General features: G+C 39.2%; 1 protein-coding gene across 1 annotated transcript; it reads right to left on the reverse strand.

Moving 5' to 3' along the window:
* Nucleotides 1-1,293: 1,293 nt before the first annotated feature.
* On the reverse strand, nt 1,294-13,958 carry epx (eosinophil peroxidase). The gene is made up of 16 exons (XM_037543065.1): nt 13,896-13,958; nt 13,721-13,805; nt 12,428-12,512; nt 11,809-11,984; nt 11,469-11,601; nt 10,018-10,147; nt 9,217-9,423; nt 8,079-8,445; nt 7,497-7,657; nt 6,967-7,225; nt 5,613-5,783; nt 4,552-4,789; nt 4,150-4,361; nt 3,288-3,452; nt 3,070-3,153; nt 1,294-2,325 (listed from the first exon to the last, which is right to left on the reverse strand). Exons 1-16 carry the CDS (start codon nt 13,911-13,913, stop codon nt 2,180-2,182), a joined length of 2,637 nt encoding a protein of 878 aa, XP_037398962.1. The 5' UTR covers nt 13,914-13,958; the 3' UTR covers nt 1,294-2,179.
* Between the last annotated feature and the right edge of the window lie 475 nt (nt 13,959-14,433).

Raw genomic sequence — 14,433 nt, forward strand, 5'->3', positions numbered from 1 at the left:
CCTGGCGAGTTCAGATCCAACATACCTGGCTGTCATATTCAGATGCTCCTGAAGGCCTTCATTATTTGGATCAGATGTGTTTAATTAGAGGTGGAACTAAGCCTTGAAGGGTGGTAGCTCTCAGGACCAGGATTGGGCAACCCCTGTATTGGCTTGTGTTGCACGGTTACGTGTTTTTACACAGGCATTATAACTTTTATTACATTTTACTGTCACTCATTTGTGCACTATGTCCATTTTTCTTTTGTTCATTTCTGCTACCAGTCAGTGCTGGTGTTTATACCTGGATTCACATCTATTTTTGTAATGAATTCAGATGGGCCTTTGGTTCCAATTGATATTGTATTGAATAATAATGTTGCATGAGTGACAATCATGATGTCTTCAAGCAGAATGTGCTCCAGTGCAATATGGATGCAGCACACATCCATGCAAACTTGAATTCTTGTTTAGCAGATTTAGTTGCTTCACTTTTTTAAAAAAACTAAAAGATAAACGTTTAAGTTGGAGCAAACAGCATCCAGCTGAGCCTTTTCTTTTCATCTCAAGGTAGACTGACAAAGTACATAGACATGGACCTCATGTCTGTGGATATCATCTAACGCTACTGTAGATGATTTGCACAATGTTGTACAGCAGGTTCAGATCATTTTATCATACATTTAGAACTTGAAGGAAACATGTTGAACAATTATTCAAGTTTACATAACCTAAAAATTGATTTTAATGTGTTTTTTCATGTAAGCTGAACTGCCTTGGAGGATTAGAGTATGTGGAATAACGCAATAAAACGCTGAGTGGTTTGAATGAGTAAGTTTGTATCTAATATGAACTAAGAAGCTGTGTATAGGATCTTAAAGCACTACTGTAGTAGTCTCTCAAGTAATATTTTCCAAGTTAAAGACAAGATAAATCATCAGAAGGTGGTTTTCCTAATTTTTTTTGTGAATACAAAAGTAAGGCAGATAGTTACTGCTACGAAACCAAATTTCTTACTGTAATCATATTGACCGATGAAAAAAACTGAAGTTACTACAGAATACGGCATAACTTTTAGGTTGGTATGGCCCTTTAAGCAGTAAACCAACTAACGTTTTACAAAACAATGTGTCTGATTCAGAAAAAGTGGAGAATGATTGTAGATTGTAGTACTTTTGCTTCTCCCTTCTTAGTGTATCTGGCTGTATAAATGATATTAATGCAGTTGCTTGCAACTTTCAGCATTTTAAGGTAAACATCTACTAGTTGATTCACTGTAGAAATCACAAAGAATTCTCCTTTTTATGTGCACAAAAAGACTTTTAATAGTATTGGTATCAGTACTGGTGTCAGGATTGGCCTTGATGTTACTTTGTATTGTATCAAGAAGACAATTAGTGGTATCGCCCATGCCTACATTTCAACCATCATGACGTCTGGGGTTTCACTGTGGAGTCTACTGAGGCACTCTAGTTGATCGTGTGTGACACACTAATCAAGAGGAAAAATGTGTGTCTCATGGCTTACTGGATAAAATGACTGACTTGCATTTGAAACTTCCCTTATTCTTCAAATGGGAACGCCTAAAACATCTAACCTAATATGCCTCCTACTTGGGTCAGCAGAAAACTACCATTGCAAAGAAAATGAACCTGCCATGTCTTACTGTGAGCCGCAGAACAGGTTTCACAGAGAGCCACGGCAAAGAAAGCAAGGGAAAAAAAAGTTTACGAGTCAGCTCTTAAAGACACATGCACACATTTTGTACAACAAGCCAGTCTGTACACTGACAAAAACACTGTATTTATAACTATAGTAGAATATTAACCTGAGACCAGTTTCATTGTGTTAAGGAGAGATGATCTTGGCTGAAGAAAAGCTACTGCTTTTGTTCTTATGGTCACTCATATAGATTAGTGATTTAACAAAAAACATCAGATGAACGTGTATCTGTACATGTGTATTAAGATGATATACAATATATTTAGAAGTCATGTTCTCTACAGAGGAGACATTTTGGTAAATAAATAAATACAAAAAGTTAAATACAGTCATGTAAACATTGACCATTTCAGTGTTTCCTTTCACAGCATGCTCTGGTAACTGGCTCTGCCTCTCTGAGAAAAAACCTACAAAAAAAGCAAAGAAATAATAATAATAAAAAAAATCTGCTTACTATAATCAAACATCAGTCAGTGAGTCAGTGTTTAAACAAAAGTGAAATTAAAAAAGAAAACACCCGCCTTCTGTAGCAGATCATGATTAGGGTCATAATGGCCACTCCTGCCAGCACTGCCATAACTGCCGCAACAACAGAGGAGGCAGAAAGAGGAGCAGATGCCAAGTCTGTGGACAGTGTGCGTCAGATTAACTGATGAACTTTATTGCAGGTGCATCATTTCAAAATGAAAACTTTCTGCATGGGAAAGTGAGAGGACTTTTCTAAGTCGAAAGCGAGCTATGGAAGCCAATTCTGGCCAGGAACAGGAGAAAATGCCATTATTTTCTTTCTGTCTTCGTTTTTTGAGTTAGCACATTGAAATAATTACTTATTTCATAATTACAATAACTTTTATTGTAATAATTGATTTTATTAAACTAATGAATTTCTATCTTTATTTATTTTCTGAAAATTTTGACTTCTGTTGTTTTTGATTAAATTACTGTTTTATTGAAATATTGATAGTTATTGACTAACTAAGTTCAACTTATTATTAACTATCCTAACATACTTACTTACTTTCTTGAAATCGAATTATTATTTTTCAGAATTTTTTATTGAAATATATACAGAATGGGATTATTTCAAGACACAAAGTCAATCACTTGAGTAGACAAGTGCTTTTATAACAATATTAAGTTGCTATTCTGAGAAAATCTGTCATTACTTTGAGATATTGAAGCTCAACTAAAAAAATTGTTTCAAGATACTGAGTCAGTATTTTCACAAAATGTAATTATTTCAAGATTTTGACATATTGCTGGCAAAATCAGGCAATGTTTTCTCTCCGCTAGCTGGTGGGAATGGGCTTCCATACCAAGACAAAGAATTCATAAGAGCTCTATGTCTTTGTCTGGGACAGTGCATACCTGAGCAGATGAAGGAGCCTGGTGTGTTGATACACTGCAGGTTTGGAGGGCAGACAGAAGGCTGTGTGAAACATTCATCTATATCTGAGACACACAGATAAACAAAACTGGTAAAAGCACACACACTATTATTCATGTTAGCTGACTGAACTAAAGCCAAAGTTACAAAGACAAATCTTCATAGAGAAATAATATATGAAACCTTTACACACACACACCTTGACAGGTGGGTGGTTGTGGAGTCCATAAGTGTGTGTTGGGGTCACAGGTGATGTGTGTAGCCCCATGTAGCACATAGCCAGAGGGACACTGGTACAGAACTGCAGAATCACACAGTACAGAGAAACCCACCTTCAAACGAGGGATGGAGCCACACAGCGGGTCTAAAACAACAAAGAAGATACAAAAAAAGATAAATACAGCTATATATATTTTAAAGTCCATAAGTCCAGTCATTGCTGTCTAAAAGCCAGAAACTACTCTTGACTTATTTAATTCAAAATGACCATTAAGCACATTATTCATTTTTTTCAGGAGATAAAAACACTTTTTGTGTAGATTATACATAAGATAATCTACTTGTACAAGGAAGGTGAAATGAAAATAACACAAGTAAAACATGAGCTTTAAAAACTTATGTTCAAAAAGTTATGAAAAGATAAAACAAGAAAAAATATCTGCATATTTCTTTGAAAGCAAGTCTACTAAATGCTGTAATAAAGGCAAAAGGTGGACACACTAAACACTGAAAAAAAAATTATATATTTAATTGTTGAGGCTTCTGTATACACACACACACACACACACACACACACACACACACATACACACACACACGCACAAACACACACACACACACATTTTCTAAGCCGATTCTCCCTCAGGGTCACGGGGCTTCTGTATAATTTTCAGTTAAATGTTTTCTGCTTTTTTGTGACATTAAAAAGTGAATAACTTGTACTTACTGTCCATTTTAACTAATATAAATAAATAAAGGATGGCCTCTGCCTTTTGCACAGCACTGTAACTGTAACTCTCACAACAGAAATAAACACTGTACGCTGTCTCGGATTCACACACCGGTGTCTGGTTCCTTCCAGGCAGAGAGGCTGAAGTGTGTAATGTTTGTGTGTGTGCAAGGCAGCAGCTGGTCAGGGTGCAGTGTACGAGTGAAAGCGTCCGAGGGCACCAGGCGGATGTTTGTGTTGTCACAGATGATGCGAGAGAGAGATGCAGTGCGCAATGAGTCTCTCTGAGCAGAACTGAAAACACCCTCTCGCTCCCACCAGAACCTTACAGAGACAAATAAAAGGAAAATTCATGTGTTCATTCATTCGCTCACTGATTTGCTCATTTGCCCACCCATCTGTTCATATATCATACATATGTAAGCACAGGTTAAATTAGAATTTAAAGGAATATCTGTATTCATCATTGTTTGTAATCTTTGCCTCAGTTGTTTGATTAATTCCCTCTGCTCACCTGTCTCCATCTCTGAGTGCTCTGAACTGTTTGGCCAGCAGACAGGCTAGCAGAGGTCCCACTCTCCCACCTGGCAGTGCTGGCTCTGAGATGGCCCCCACCCACAAATCAATGTTCTGGGCTGTGCCATACAGTCCAAGCAGCTTACGCACCAAGCCTACATTACCTAGAATTTCTACTAACTCTGACTCATTTGCCGGGACTGAGAGGCTGCAAAACCTGCGCCATGCACTGTAACCTGCAGAGTGAGAGGAAGGGTTGATGAGTCATTACACATCAAATAATTTACTAACTGTTAAGCACAGTCTGTCTAAACACATGCCTCAAATAAAATATAGGTTGGTTTCCCAAACGGTTTAAGCCTAGTCATGGACTACATTTTCCTTTGAATGGAGAATTTTCATTCAGAATCCTGTGTATTCTGGGAGTAGGCTTAATATCTGTCCGGGAGACCAGACTTATGATGTCTAAAAGTTTGTGGACACCTGCTTATCCAATGTTTCTTCTGAAGTCATGGTATTAACAAGGTGTTTGTCCCTCTTTGCTGCAGTAACAACCTCTGCTCTTCTGAAAAGGCCTTATACTAGATGTTGGAACATTACAGTGAGGATATGCTTGCCACCGCAACAGATGAGGTTAGGTACTGGTGAGGTCAGGTACTGGCGTTGGATGATTATTTCTGGATCATAAACACCACTTCAACTCTTCCCAAATGTACTGGATGGAGCTCCAGTTCCACTGCTCCACAGCCTAATGCTGGGGGGAGGGTCTTTATTGCCCTCTAGCTAAAACTTGGCATTGGGCATGGTGGCCCTGGGCTCATGTGTGGCTTCTTCAGAGCATCCATTTTATTAGCAGTGCTTTTCTATCAGTAGTTAGTTTTCTAGTGTCAGCAGTTAGTAGTAAAATTCAGTAAATCAAACAGGTATTTGGACACTTTTAGACATATGCTGTGTATTAACTATTTCAGAATAATAATTTGGGATCAGCGTTGTCATGTGGCAAAACTTGTAATGTTACTGTACTGTTACTTATAGCTTAGTACATATGATAGTCAGTACCAGGCAAGCCGTGGTCTCTTCCTCTCTGTAGGTTTAAAGCCCCCAGGTCCAGCGGCAGGCCCCCCTGAGCCTGGAACAACCTCTCAGTCAACTCCTCCACCATCATCTTTTGTGGAGCCTGCAGCTTTGCTGGAGACAACAACAACCCACGCAGCACTGGATCTATACCACCTACAGAGAGAGAATCAGATCACTTCTTACACATTGACAGAGCACAGGAAAGACAGTATGCAGTGCTTTAAAGTAGCCCTCTATCATCATTTGTACCTGTAATTACTTAATTTGTTGATCTGTTATGCTTTAACACATTCAAAAGTATATTATTTAATCTATATTTCAGCTACATTATAAATTTTCAATCAACAATTTGAGTCGAACTGCACAGTAGAAGACTTTCACTTAAACCTCAGTTTCACTTAAGTAAGTAAGTAAATGAATGAATGAATGAATGAATGAACGAACGAATGAATGAACGAATGAATGAAATATTGGAAGACTAATCCAAATGAACTGGCGACCTGTCCAGGGTGTATCCTGCCTTCCGCCCGAAGACTGCTGGGATAGGCTCCAGCACCCCCCCGCGACCCTGACGGAGAAGCGGCTTAGAAAATGGATGGATGGATGGATGGATGGATAATCCAAATGACATGTTCAACAACCAAAGATCTCCAGGGCTACCAAGAGATACTCTTGGAAAGCCAACATGCAACACACCTAAATCTGTAAATGTCAATCAATTTTGTCTCTTGGTAGCAGAACGTCTATGAGAAATATTGCAGAAAAAAATAGTGAAAAAAGTACTGAAGTCATTCACAAAGATGTGAAGCCTTCAAATATCTGCCATGCTCTGACCAGTCAAAGAGAAAATCTGGCAAGCCTGGTTGAGCATCAGTAGTGCAAGGACAAGCATTCCATGCCTGGCATCCAATTAAGGGATATGCTACAAAATACTATCCAAAATAAAATGCTAATTAATGACCTGCACAAAAGAAAGTGACAGAAAAGTTTGTCCCACTAATTTTTGAGTACTTTTACTTGCCTTACTTACATTTTCATTTAAGTACCGAGCTCATTTAGAGATTTAGTTTGTAAGCCTGGTTGACAACACTGGTGGTTAAAACTTTTCTGATAAATAAATAACTGCTAACTTTATCTTGGAAAGTGAAAAATAAACAAGACACAAATTGCATTCAGGAGTGTCCCGAAACTGCTTTTTAGCACTGTAGCTGTGCTGCCTGTTTGTGTGATGTTCTATTATAAGAGTATTTTACTGTGTGACCTCTTCTGAAACCTAATCTGTAAATGATACATATGATACACAGAGAATCAGAATCAGTGTGCGTGTGACATGCACCCTCTTTCACCACTCTCCAGGATGCGAACAGTGATCGGTGCAAAGGCAGTGGTGGATGTTCAGGGTGGAGCTGATAACCAGGTCCGAGTCGGTTCACTACTGGATGCACAGTTACATGGGCAAAGCGGAATGCTGCGGTTGAGAAACTGTTGGTGATGCTGGGGTCAACTTCAGGGTCATAGCCATTATAGGAGGGCATGAGCTCAGAGTGTGCTCTCGGCCCCAGAACACGTGGCAAGTAGTGATCCCACGTCAGGACCTGAGAGAGAGTAGTGAATAGAAAAAAGGCATCATTGTACTCAAGTGTAACTCAAGTTTGGTGCACATGTGGATGGAACTGAGATTAGACTTCTATAGTGTTTCCCCATCCTGGTCCTTGAGTAACCCATAGTACATATTTCTGTTTTCCATTTTATCCAATGATTTAGCTAATTTACAAATTAGTTGATGTGGATATGTTAGAACACCAAAAACATTCAAATGGGTAAGACAGGCTACTCCAGGACCAGAATCTAAACCACAGCTTTAACCTGATGGACAGCTCCGAGGATTTTCCTGGTCTCTTGATACAGCGTGTCAGGGCTCCAGTGAGGATTGAGTTTGTGAAGCTCCTCAGCCAATCGATTATGCTCTCTCAGAAACAGGGTGTGGAGGGCAATCATCCCCAAGTGCTCATTGGCCCGAGAGTCACCTGAAACACATCCACCACAGCACATAACAGAACATCTTCATAATGACCTGAAGAGTACCTGCTAGTAGTATGTCTAGTTATTAATAGGTCAGTCAGTTCTGCGTCATACTCCAGCCTCCTGTGGAGAGAATGCAGGAGTACCTGTTTTTTTTTCATTCTGGGTGGCTAACTGAAACTTTGCCTCTACTGATTTTGGTTCTGGAATCTTCAAATTTATATATTATTTTTCTAACAAATATTACTTTTACTACAGCATGCTGTGTTCTTATGTCAGTGGATTTTTTTTCAGTGGACAACATTTTTTTGTTATACGGTCATAAGGTAATTATCACATCTTACATGCTTGAGTTAGGACCAGGGTGTAAATATTTGAACAAATGCAGCTTAAAAATACATATAAAGCCAGTCCACAGTGGCCTACCTGCCTGAAAGCAGAAGGTCAGGTTCCCCATGGATGTTGTGTTCTTTGCTGTTTCTGATGGTGAGACAGTACTGGTTTCCTGGCGTGGGCCACAGGGGTCCAGCTGTGTATGTGTGCGGGGCAGGTACGGCAGGTAGGCAAGGCCATGGTCAGAGTGCAGCTGGTTATGAGCAAGCAGCCCGTGTAGGGAGGACAGGTTGCGGAGAGCGAGAGCGAGTGTTTCTGAACTACCGTACACCATACTGGCATCTACGAAGGCCGTAATGGCATTCAACTGCTCTCTGTGACGACGCATAACACAGCCCGGAGCAGAGCGGAAAAACGGCATACAGCTCTGAACACCTGTTCGAGGGTCAGAGAGAGGGATCTGAGAGAGCAAGGTAGAGAGAGGGGAAGGGAGACTTGATATAAATACATATTGCCTTTAAATATGAAGAATGTACACTGGCTGTAAAATGTTTGGGGACACTCAGAGGGCAACCTTATTGTTCAAATGTTGTACACCTCAAGAGCCATAACCCCTAAAAATCCCAGGCGTTTTTATATTACACACTAAGACTTATTATTCAGTAACTATAGGGACTTCAATGCAAACTGGCTGAACTATGCATAGGTTATAGAAGTGTGTAATAAAACTTTGGCCCTGACCATTTAAAGTGTTAATGGTGATTTTTTTAGGAGAAATAACTTTAGACAAAAAGGATAAAGACATAAATTAGATACTTCAGGCCCAGATAAAAGTAATAATAGTTTATTATAATTCACATCATCAAAGCTGAGAAGCTCTTGGTCTTGGTTGAGAAATGGTTGAGATTCTTATTATCTGATCCACTCCAGCTCCGAAATAATAAGGAAATCTCTTTTTTTATGGGCACATCGCATTTTGAAATGTGAATTTTCTTGCTGTTGTTTTTAATGTAGTAATGTAATATCTGCAAAAGTTTGGTTAATATATAAAACTATTTGCATTTGAGTCGATGTTGGAACCCTCAGCTTCATGTTCATCAAAGTGTCTTCTAATGATATCCTGATCTGATATCAGCACCAAGCTAGATGTCTCAAAATGTTTAACTGGTACTCTATGCGTGGATCTCTAGTTTGTGTTTGTGTGTGTGTGTGTGTGTGTGTGTGTAAGCACCTGGATAGGGAAGCATGGTGTATCTTTGCTGCAGGTGCGTGTGCAGTCCGCTCCAGTTTTGAATGAGGCAGTACTTGGGCTCTGAGGGGTCAGGGCAAAGTCATGATCAATCCACTGCCCCCACTCGACAAGCAGGTGAGACAGTGATTCGTCCAGAGAGATGTTCTCATTATGGGTGTACAACACCTCCTGGGACACTGCACGAACCTGCACAAAGAGACGGGTGGAAATGGTATAATGGTTATCATTTACTTGAATATAGTGTAAACAAATGATGTTACTTTTGGTAAGATATGCAGCATGAAAAGGAATTGCTCTTCTAACTGCCTCTTGACCACTTCTGTCATGCTTTGATAAAGTAAACATTCTTCACTGCCATTTTTAGTGTCTTTCCCAAACTAGGCCCACATGTTCTCAGTGGGATTTAAACCTGTTTTAGTCTCAAGCCATGTCATCATTGAAATTTTCAGTCTTCTCACTCAATGAGCAAAATGGCATCTTTTATCTTCTATTGTCTTGTTGAAATGTCCAGTAGTCTTTGTGGTTTTCCACCTTTATCGCTGTGAAAGCTTATTATTTTGTTTTTACTAAAGGCCTGTAGACGTATTATTCAAGAAGTACTATATAAGAAGTTAAAAGCAGTTAGGACAGTGAGGAACTGACCAGAAGGGACGCTTTTCTTCAGAGACACCAAAAACAGCTGCTAAACATTAGTGTACATATGAGCATTCCAGTGTGGGAATGCAATTGATGTCTACACATGTTCTGAAGACAGGTTATATATATTGAGTGATGTCTTACTGGAGGCAGTGTAAAGTTGTGATAGGTATGCTGGGGGTTCCAGCCCCTGGGTGCCCCACGAAGATCCTCATATTGTGGCTGAAGCCAGCGGGCGTATGGGGTATTAGCTGCCCCCAGAAGAGGATTCTGTCTGCAGAGGAATAAAAAAGTCCATTTTAACACCAAAAAAATCATCATCACATAATTAATGTTAGAAGTGTACCTGTCTTTAAAATACAGCGGTGCTCAGTAAAATGTGTGGCTGTTCCTGTAATATTGTTTGTGTCTGTGAATGGAGAAGTTATTATAGATGACAGGTGGGTGTGAATGCAAAGCTAACTGTGTATGTGCTGTTAATGCAGTGTCCAGTGGAGATCCTGTGTGTCATTACCAGAGGTGTGTAGTAACTAAATTCTCTCTACAGACCTCTACAGACCTATATTTGTGAGCAAAGTTACATTTTAATTATTAACATGTAGTTAACCATTCCAGTTTGGGGTTTGTGTCATTATGTTATCTTGATGACTGTTGTCTCTACAGCTTTGCGACTGGTCATAGCTTTGACTTTTGAGGCTTATCTTTTTATTGCAGACTAAGGGTGTATTAAAAACAGAAGAACAGAGACTAACAATCTTCCATTCCTATGCTGATAGGTGCTGGATATTCCAGTAAAGTTCTATTAGCCAGAAGCTTGTTGTACTTTTGTGTTTCTGCTCATGTTGCTTTTGGAAAGGTGTTTTTGCTTTAACTGAATCAACAGTTTGTTTAAGCAATAAGACATTAGCTTGAGCTTGGATTTACTTTAGAAGGCTCTGTATTTGAGTGCAGTGTTCAGTGAGGGTTCTGTATGTGAGTACCTGTTGTTCTAGTGTTCAGTGAGGGTTCTGTATGTGAGTGCCTGTTGTTCTAGTGTTCAGTGAGGGTTCTGTATGTGAGTGCCTGTTGTTCGAGTGTTCAGTGAGGGTTCTGTATGTGAGTGCCTGTTGTTCGAATGTTCAGTGAGGGTTCTTTATGTGAGTGCCTGTTGTTCTAGTGTTCACTGAGGGTTCTGTATGTGAGTGCCTGTTGTTCTAGTGTTCAGTGAGGGTTCTTTATGTGAGTGCCTGTTGTTCTAGTGTTCAGTGAGGGTTCTTTATGGGAGTGTCTGTTGTTGCAGTGCTCAGTGAGGGTTCTGTATGTGAGTGCCTGTTGTTCTAGTGTTCAGTGAGGGTTCTTTATGGGAGTGCCTGTTGTTGCAGTGCTCAGTGAGGGTTCTGTATGTGAGTGCCTGTTGTTCTAGTGTTCAGTGAGGGTTCTTTATGGGAGTGCCTGTTGTTGCAGTGCTCAGTGAGGGTTCTGTATGTGAGTACCTGTTGCTGCGATGCTCAGTGAGGGTTCTGTATGCGAGTGCCTGTTGTTGCGATGCTCAGTGAGGGTTCTATATGTGAGTACCTGTGGTTCTAGTGTTCAGTGCAGGTTCTGTATGTGGATACCTGTTGTTGCAGTGGCCTGTGATGGTCCGGTAGCGTTCTGAGAGACAGTCAGATTTGCACACAGGTTTCTTCATTCCTGTAGAACATCCTGTAACCTCCAGCAAAGTCTCCATGTCCTCCACACTCAACAACTCTGATTCACACACACAACCAATCAGTGCTGTAGAGATTTTTGTTGCTTGTACATGGAGGCAAAAATAACACAGTAGTCTTCTGATTTAGACAAAGTGGAGAGGAAATGAATAGAACCAGTTAGAGTGAATGTGTTTGGTCACAGCTATAAACTGGGTGTATGTCACATACTTGGCCTGAGCCACTGTGATTTTATGAGTAACAGTACCAGTATGATTAGGCTGAGCCATAGTGTGAGTGTACACCATCTCTCTGATGACCTCTACTGTGTTGTCGAATAGTTCTGCAGCGCTGATATGACCTCTGGTACTGGAGCCTATCTGTTTAAACTGAGCCAGCAGGTCAGTGGGCCGAAAAGATCCTTCAAATACAGACATCTTCACTCTGAGAGGAGGGAAAGTTGCAAAGTCAAGTACAAATATGTATATATGAGCCTTAATGGTTACCACTTTACATTATTCACATAACGGCCCCCTTTTCTCCATTATAATCAGTGAGATCAACTCTGCTATGCACACAACTATTTTCACTCCAAAACGTCTGATCCAGCTTGTCTCGTACTTTACAGGTACATCAGTAGCAGGGAATTCAGGAAAGGGCAGTTTTATGTAAGATTAGATAAAGTTAAACTTTGATGAAATTACAAAGAGAACTTTTTGCAACAAAATCCACCTCAAATGAAATACATTAAAACATTGTTTTTATGATCAGTAGCTTCCTAGAAACATTTTAAAATGGAAAAAAATCAGTGCCTGTGTACCTGACAGTTTCATCAAAATTCATTTCTTAGACAACAAACCATCACTTAACACGAGCTCCGCTGTTACCTCTCACTTGTGTGTGCATAGGCAGCGTCAGTCAGCTCTCTCGCTCTCCTCAAAGCCTCTTGAATGATTGTGGAGCCCACATACCCTGCGCACACAGCTGCTGGTTAATTACTATAAATAACTACTCACTCTTGAAGGTCCAGCCAAATTGCAGTTTACTAGTTAAAGCGGACATTAAAGGCAATTTGTCCATATTTCTGCATACTTAAAATGTTACAATGTAAACAAAGTACTTTAAAGTGGTTTGATGTGAAATGTTCTGTTGTATAGAACGGAATAGTTTACAGTGGTGGTGACACAAATCATTTTGAATACGGAGCCTGATGTCTTAGACATTGTATGACAATAGCTTTCTGAAGGTTTTGGCCTAAAATGTATTTCTTAAAAAGGTTATTTTTAACAGAGAATTTGCCGTGCTGTGTGTTTTACGGCAATCCCCAATAAATAGTCTTTTTTTTTTTCGAGATTTAGTTTGTCATTATCAACATCACGTTAAAACTCAGAAGACACAAGCCGTTTCCCTGGTGTTGTTTTTAGTAAACTGCTTGACACCTGGTTCCTATTACCACCACTTTTAAAAAATTTACTATTATTACAGTAATCAGATGAAAATGCATTACAAAAAGAATTTGATTATCCAGGCCTGTGTTATGTTTGCTTTTTTCTTAAGACACCTTTTAAGACACAATCTTTGAAGTATACTGTTATGATGATTGTTCTGATGCTTTTAATGAAAGAATACAATAGTGGAAATAAAGAAGAGCCAAAAGGGAAAAAACTGAGTTTCTCTACAGTTAACCATTTCACACCAAACCACTCTAATGACTTTGTTTACACTTTAAGAACTGATTTTTGTACAATTTTTAAAAATCACTAGAATTCATTTTTAAAATACATATAATAATAAAATAATATTTTTATTGTATTTAGTTACTGTCACAAATATTTCCATGTCTGATGCAGTTAAAATAAACTGACAGGTACATTGAAATTTTGTAATTATTTTTTCCATTGCAACATTTGTGTGTAATTGGTAAATAAACAGAAATTTAAAACAGCAACCTCACTTTAGTCACTTCCAATTCAATCTGGTCAATTTCTGTTCAACCAGCTCAGTTATTGACCTAATTATCTCAGGTTTGACATTCACTGCCACATTTTAAAATGACCAAGTTACCTCATGAGTTAACTGAATGGACCTTAATGCAGTTGCTTGCAGTGATGTATATTTAAATGCGTTTTACTTATAGAAATCATTTTTGGCAATTTGAGAACCAAAACAAAGTTTTCTACCTGTTGAGTTTTTGCCAGTAAACTGAGTTGCAAACAGGGGCAGCAAACACATCATAAGTGCCAGAGTGATGGAAGAAAAAGGCACCTACAACAGAAATAAAATTCTTAAATGCGTTCCTTAAATTCAGAAGTACTCACACCTGCATTAGAGTAAAATGTAATTAATCATACTTACCATACGAACAGCATCCATCTGTATTGAAGATCACTTGATTCTGACACCAGGATGACTCTCTGCACCAACTATAACATAATTTTCTTTAATCTGAACATCTGGGTTCAGATGTGCACTAAAACTGACCACAGCATATAATAAGTGCCCAAATCTTATTTTTATTACTATTATTATAGACTAGACCAGTGTGTGAGTGGGACAGCCTCTAAAATAATCGGTCATCGTGAAGCTTTTGACTTTTAAAGTCTGGCTACAGTCGACTCGGAATGTGCAGAATTCTCTTATCTGACTGGACGGTGACAACAATCCCACATCAAACAATACCGAACACACACACACACACACACACACACACACACACACACACACACAATCCCGCCCCAATACTCACAAAAGTCAGACGTTCCATCGTTTATCTAATTAGGTTATCAAACTTGTTTTTAATTAGGTTACCACATGCACCCTCCTCTATGTTCCCAAGAGCTGTTGAGTTGTCCAGATGAAAAACCTTTACTTTATTTTTACTTTTATTATAACA

The sequence above is a fragment of the Pygocentrus nattereri genome, chromosome 11 (genome assembly GCF_015220715.1).
Source record: "Pygocentrus nattereri isolate fPygNat1 chromosome 11, fPygNat1.pri, whole genome shotgun sequence".
Classification (NCBI taxonomy): domain Eukaryota; kingdom Metazoa; phylum Chordata; class Actinopteri; order Characiformes; family Serrasalmidae; genus Pygocentrus; species Pygocentrus nattereri.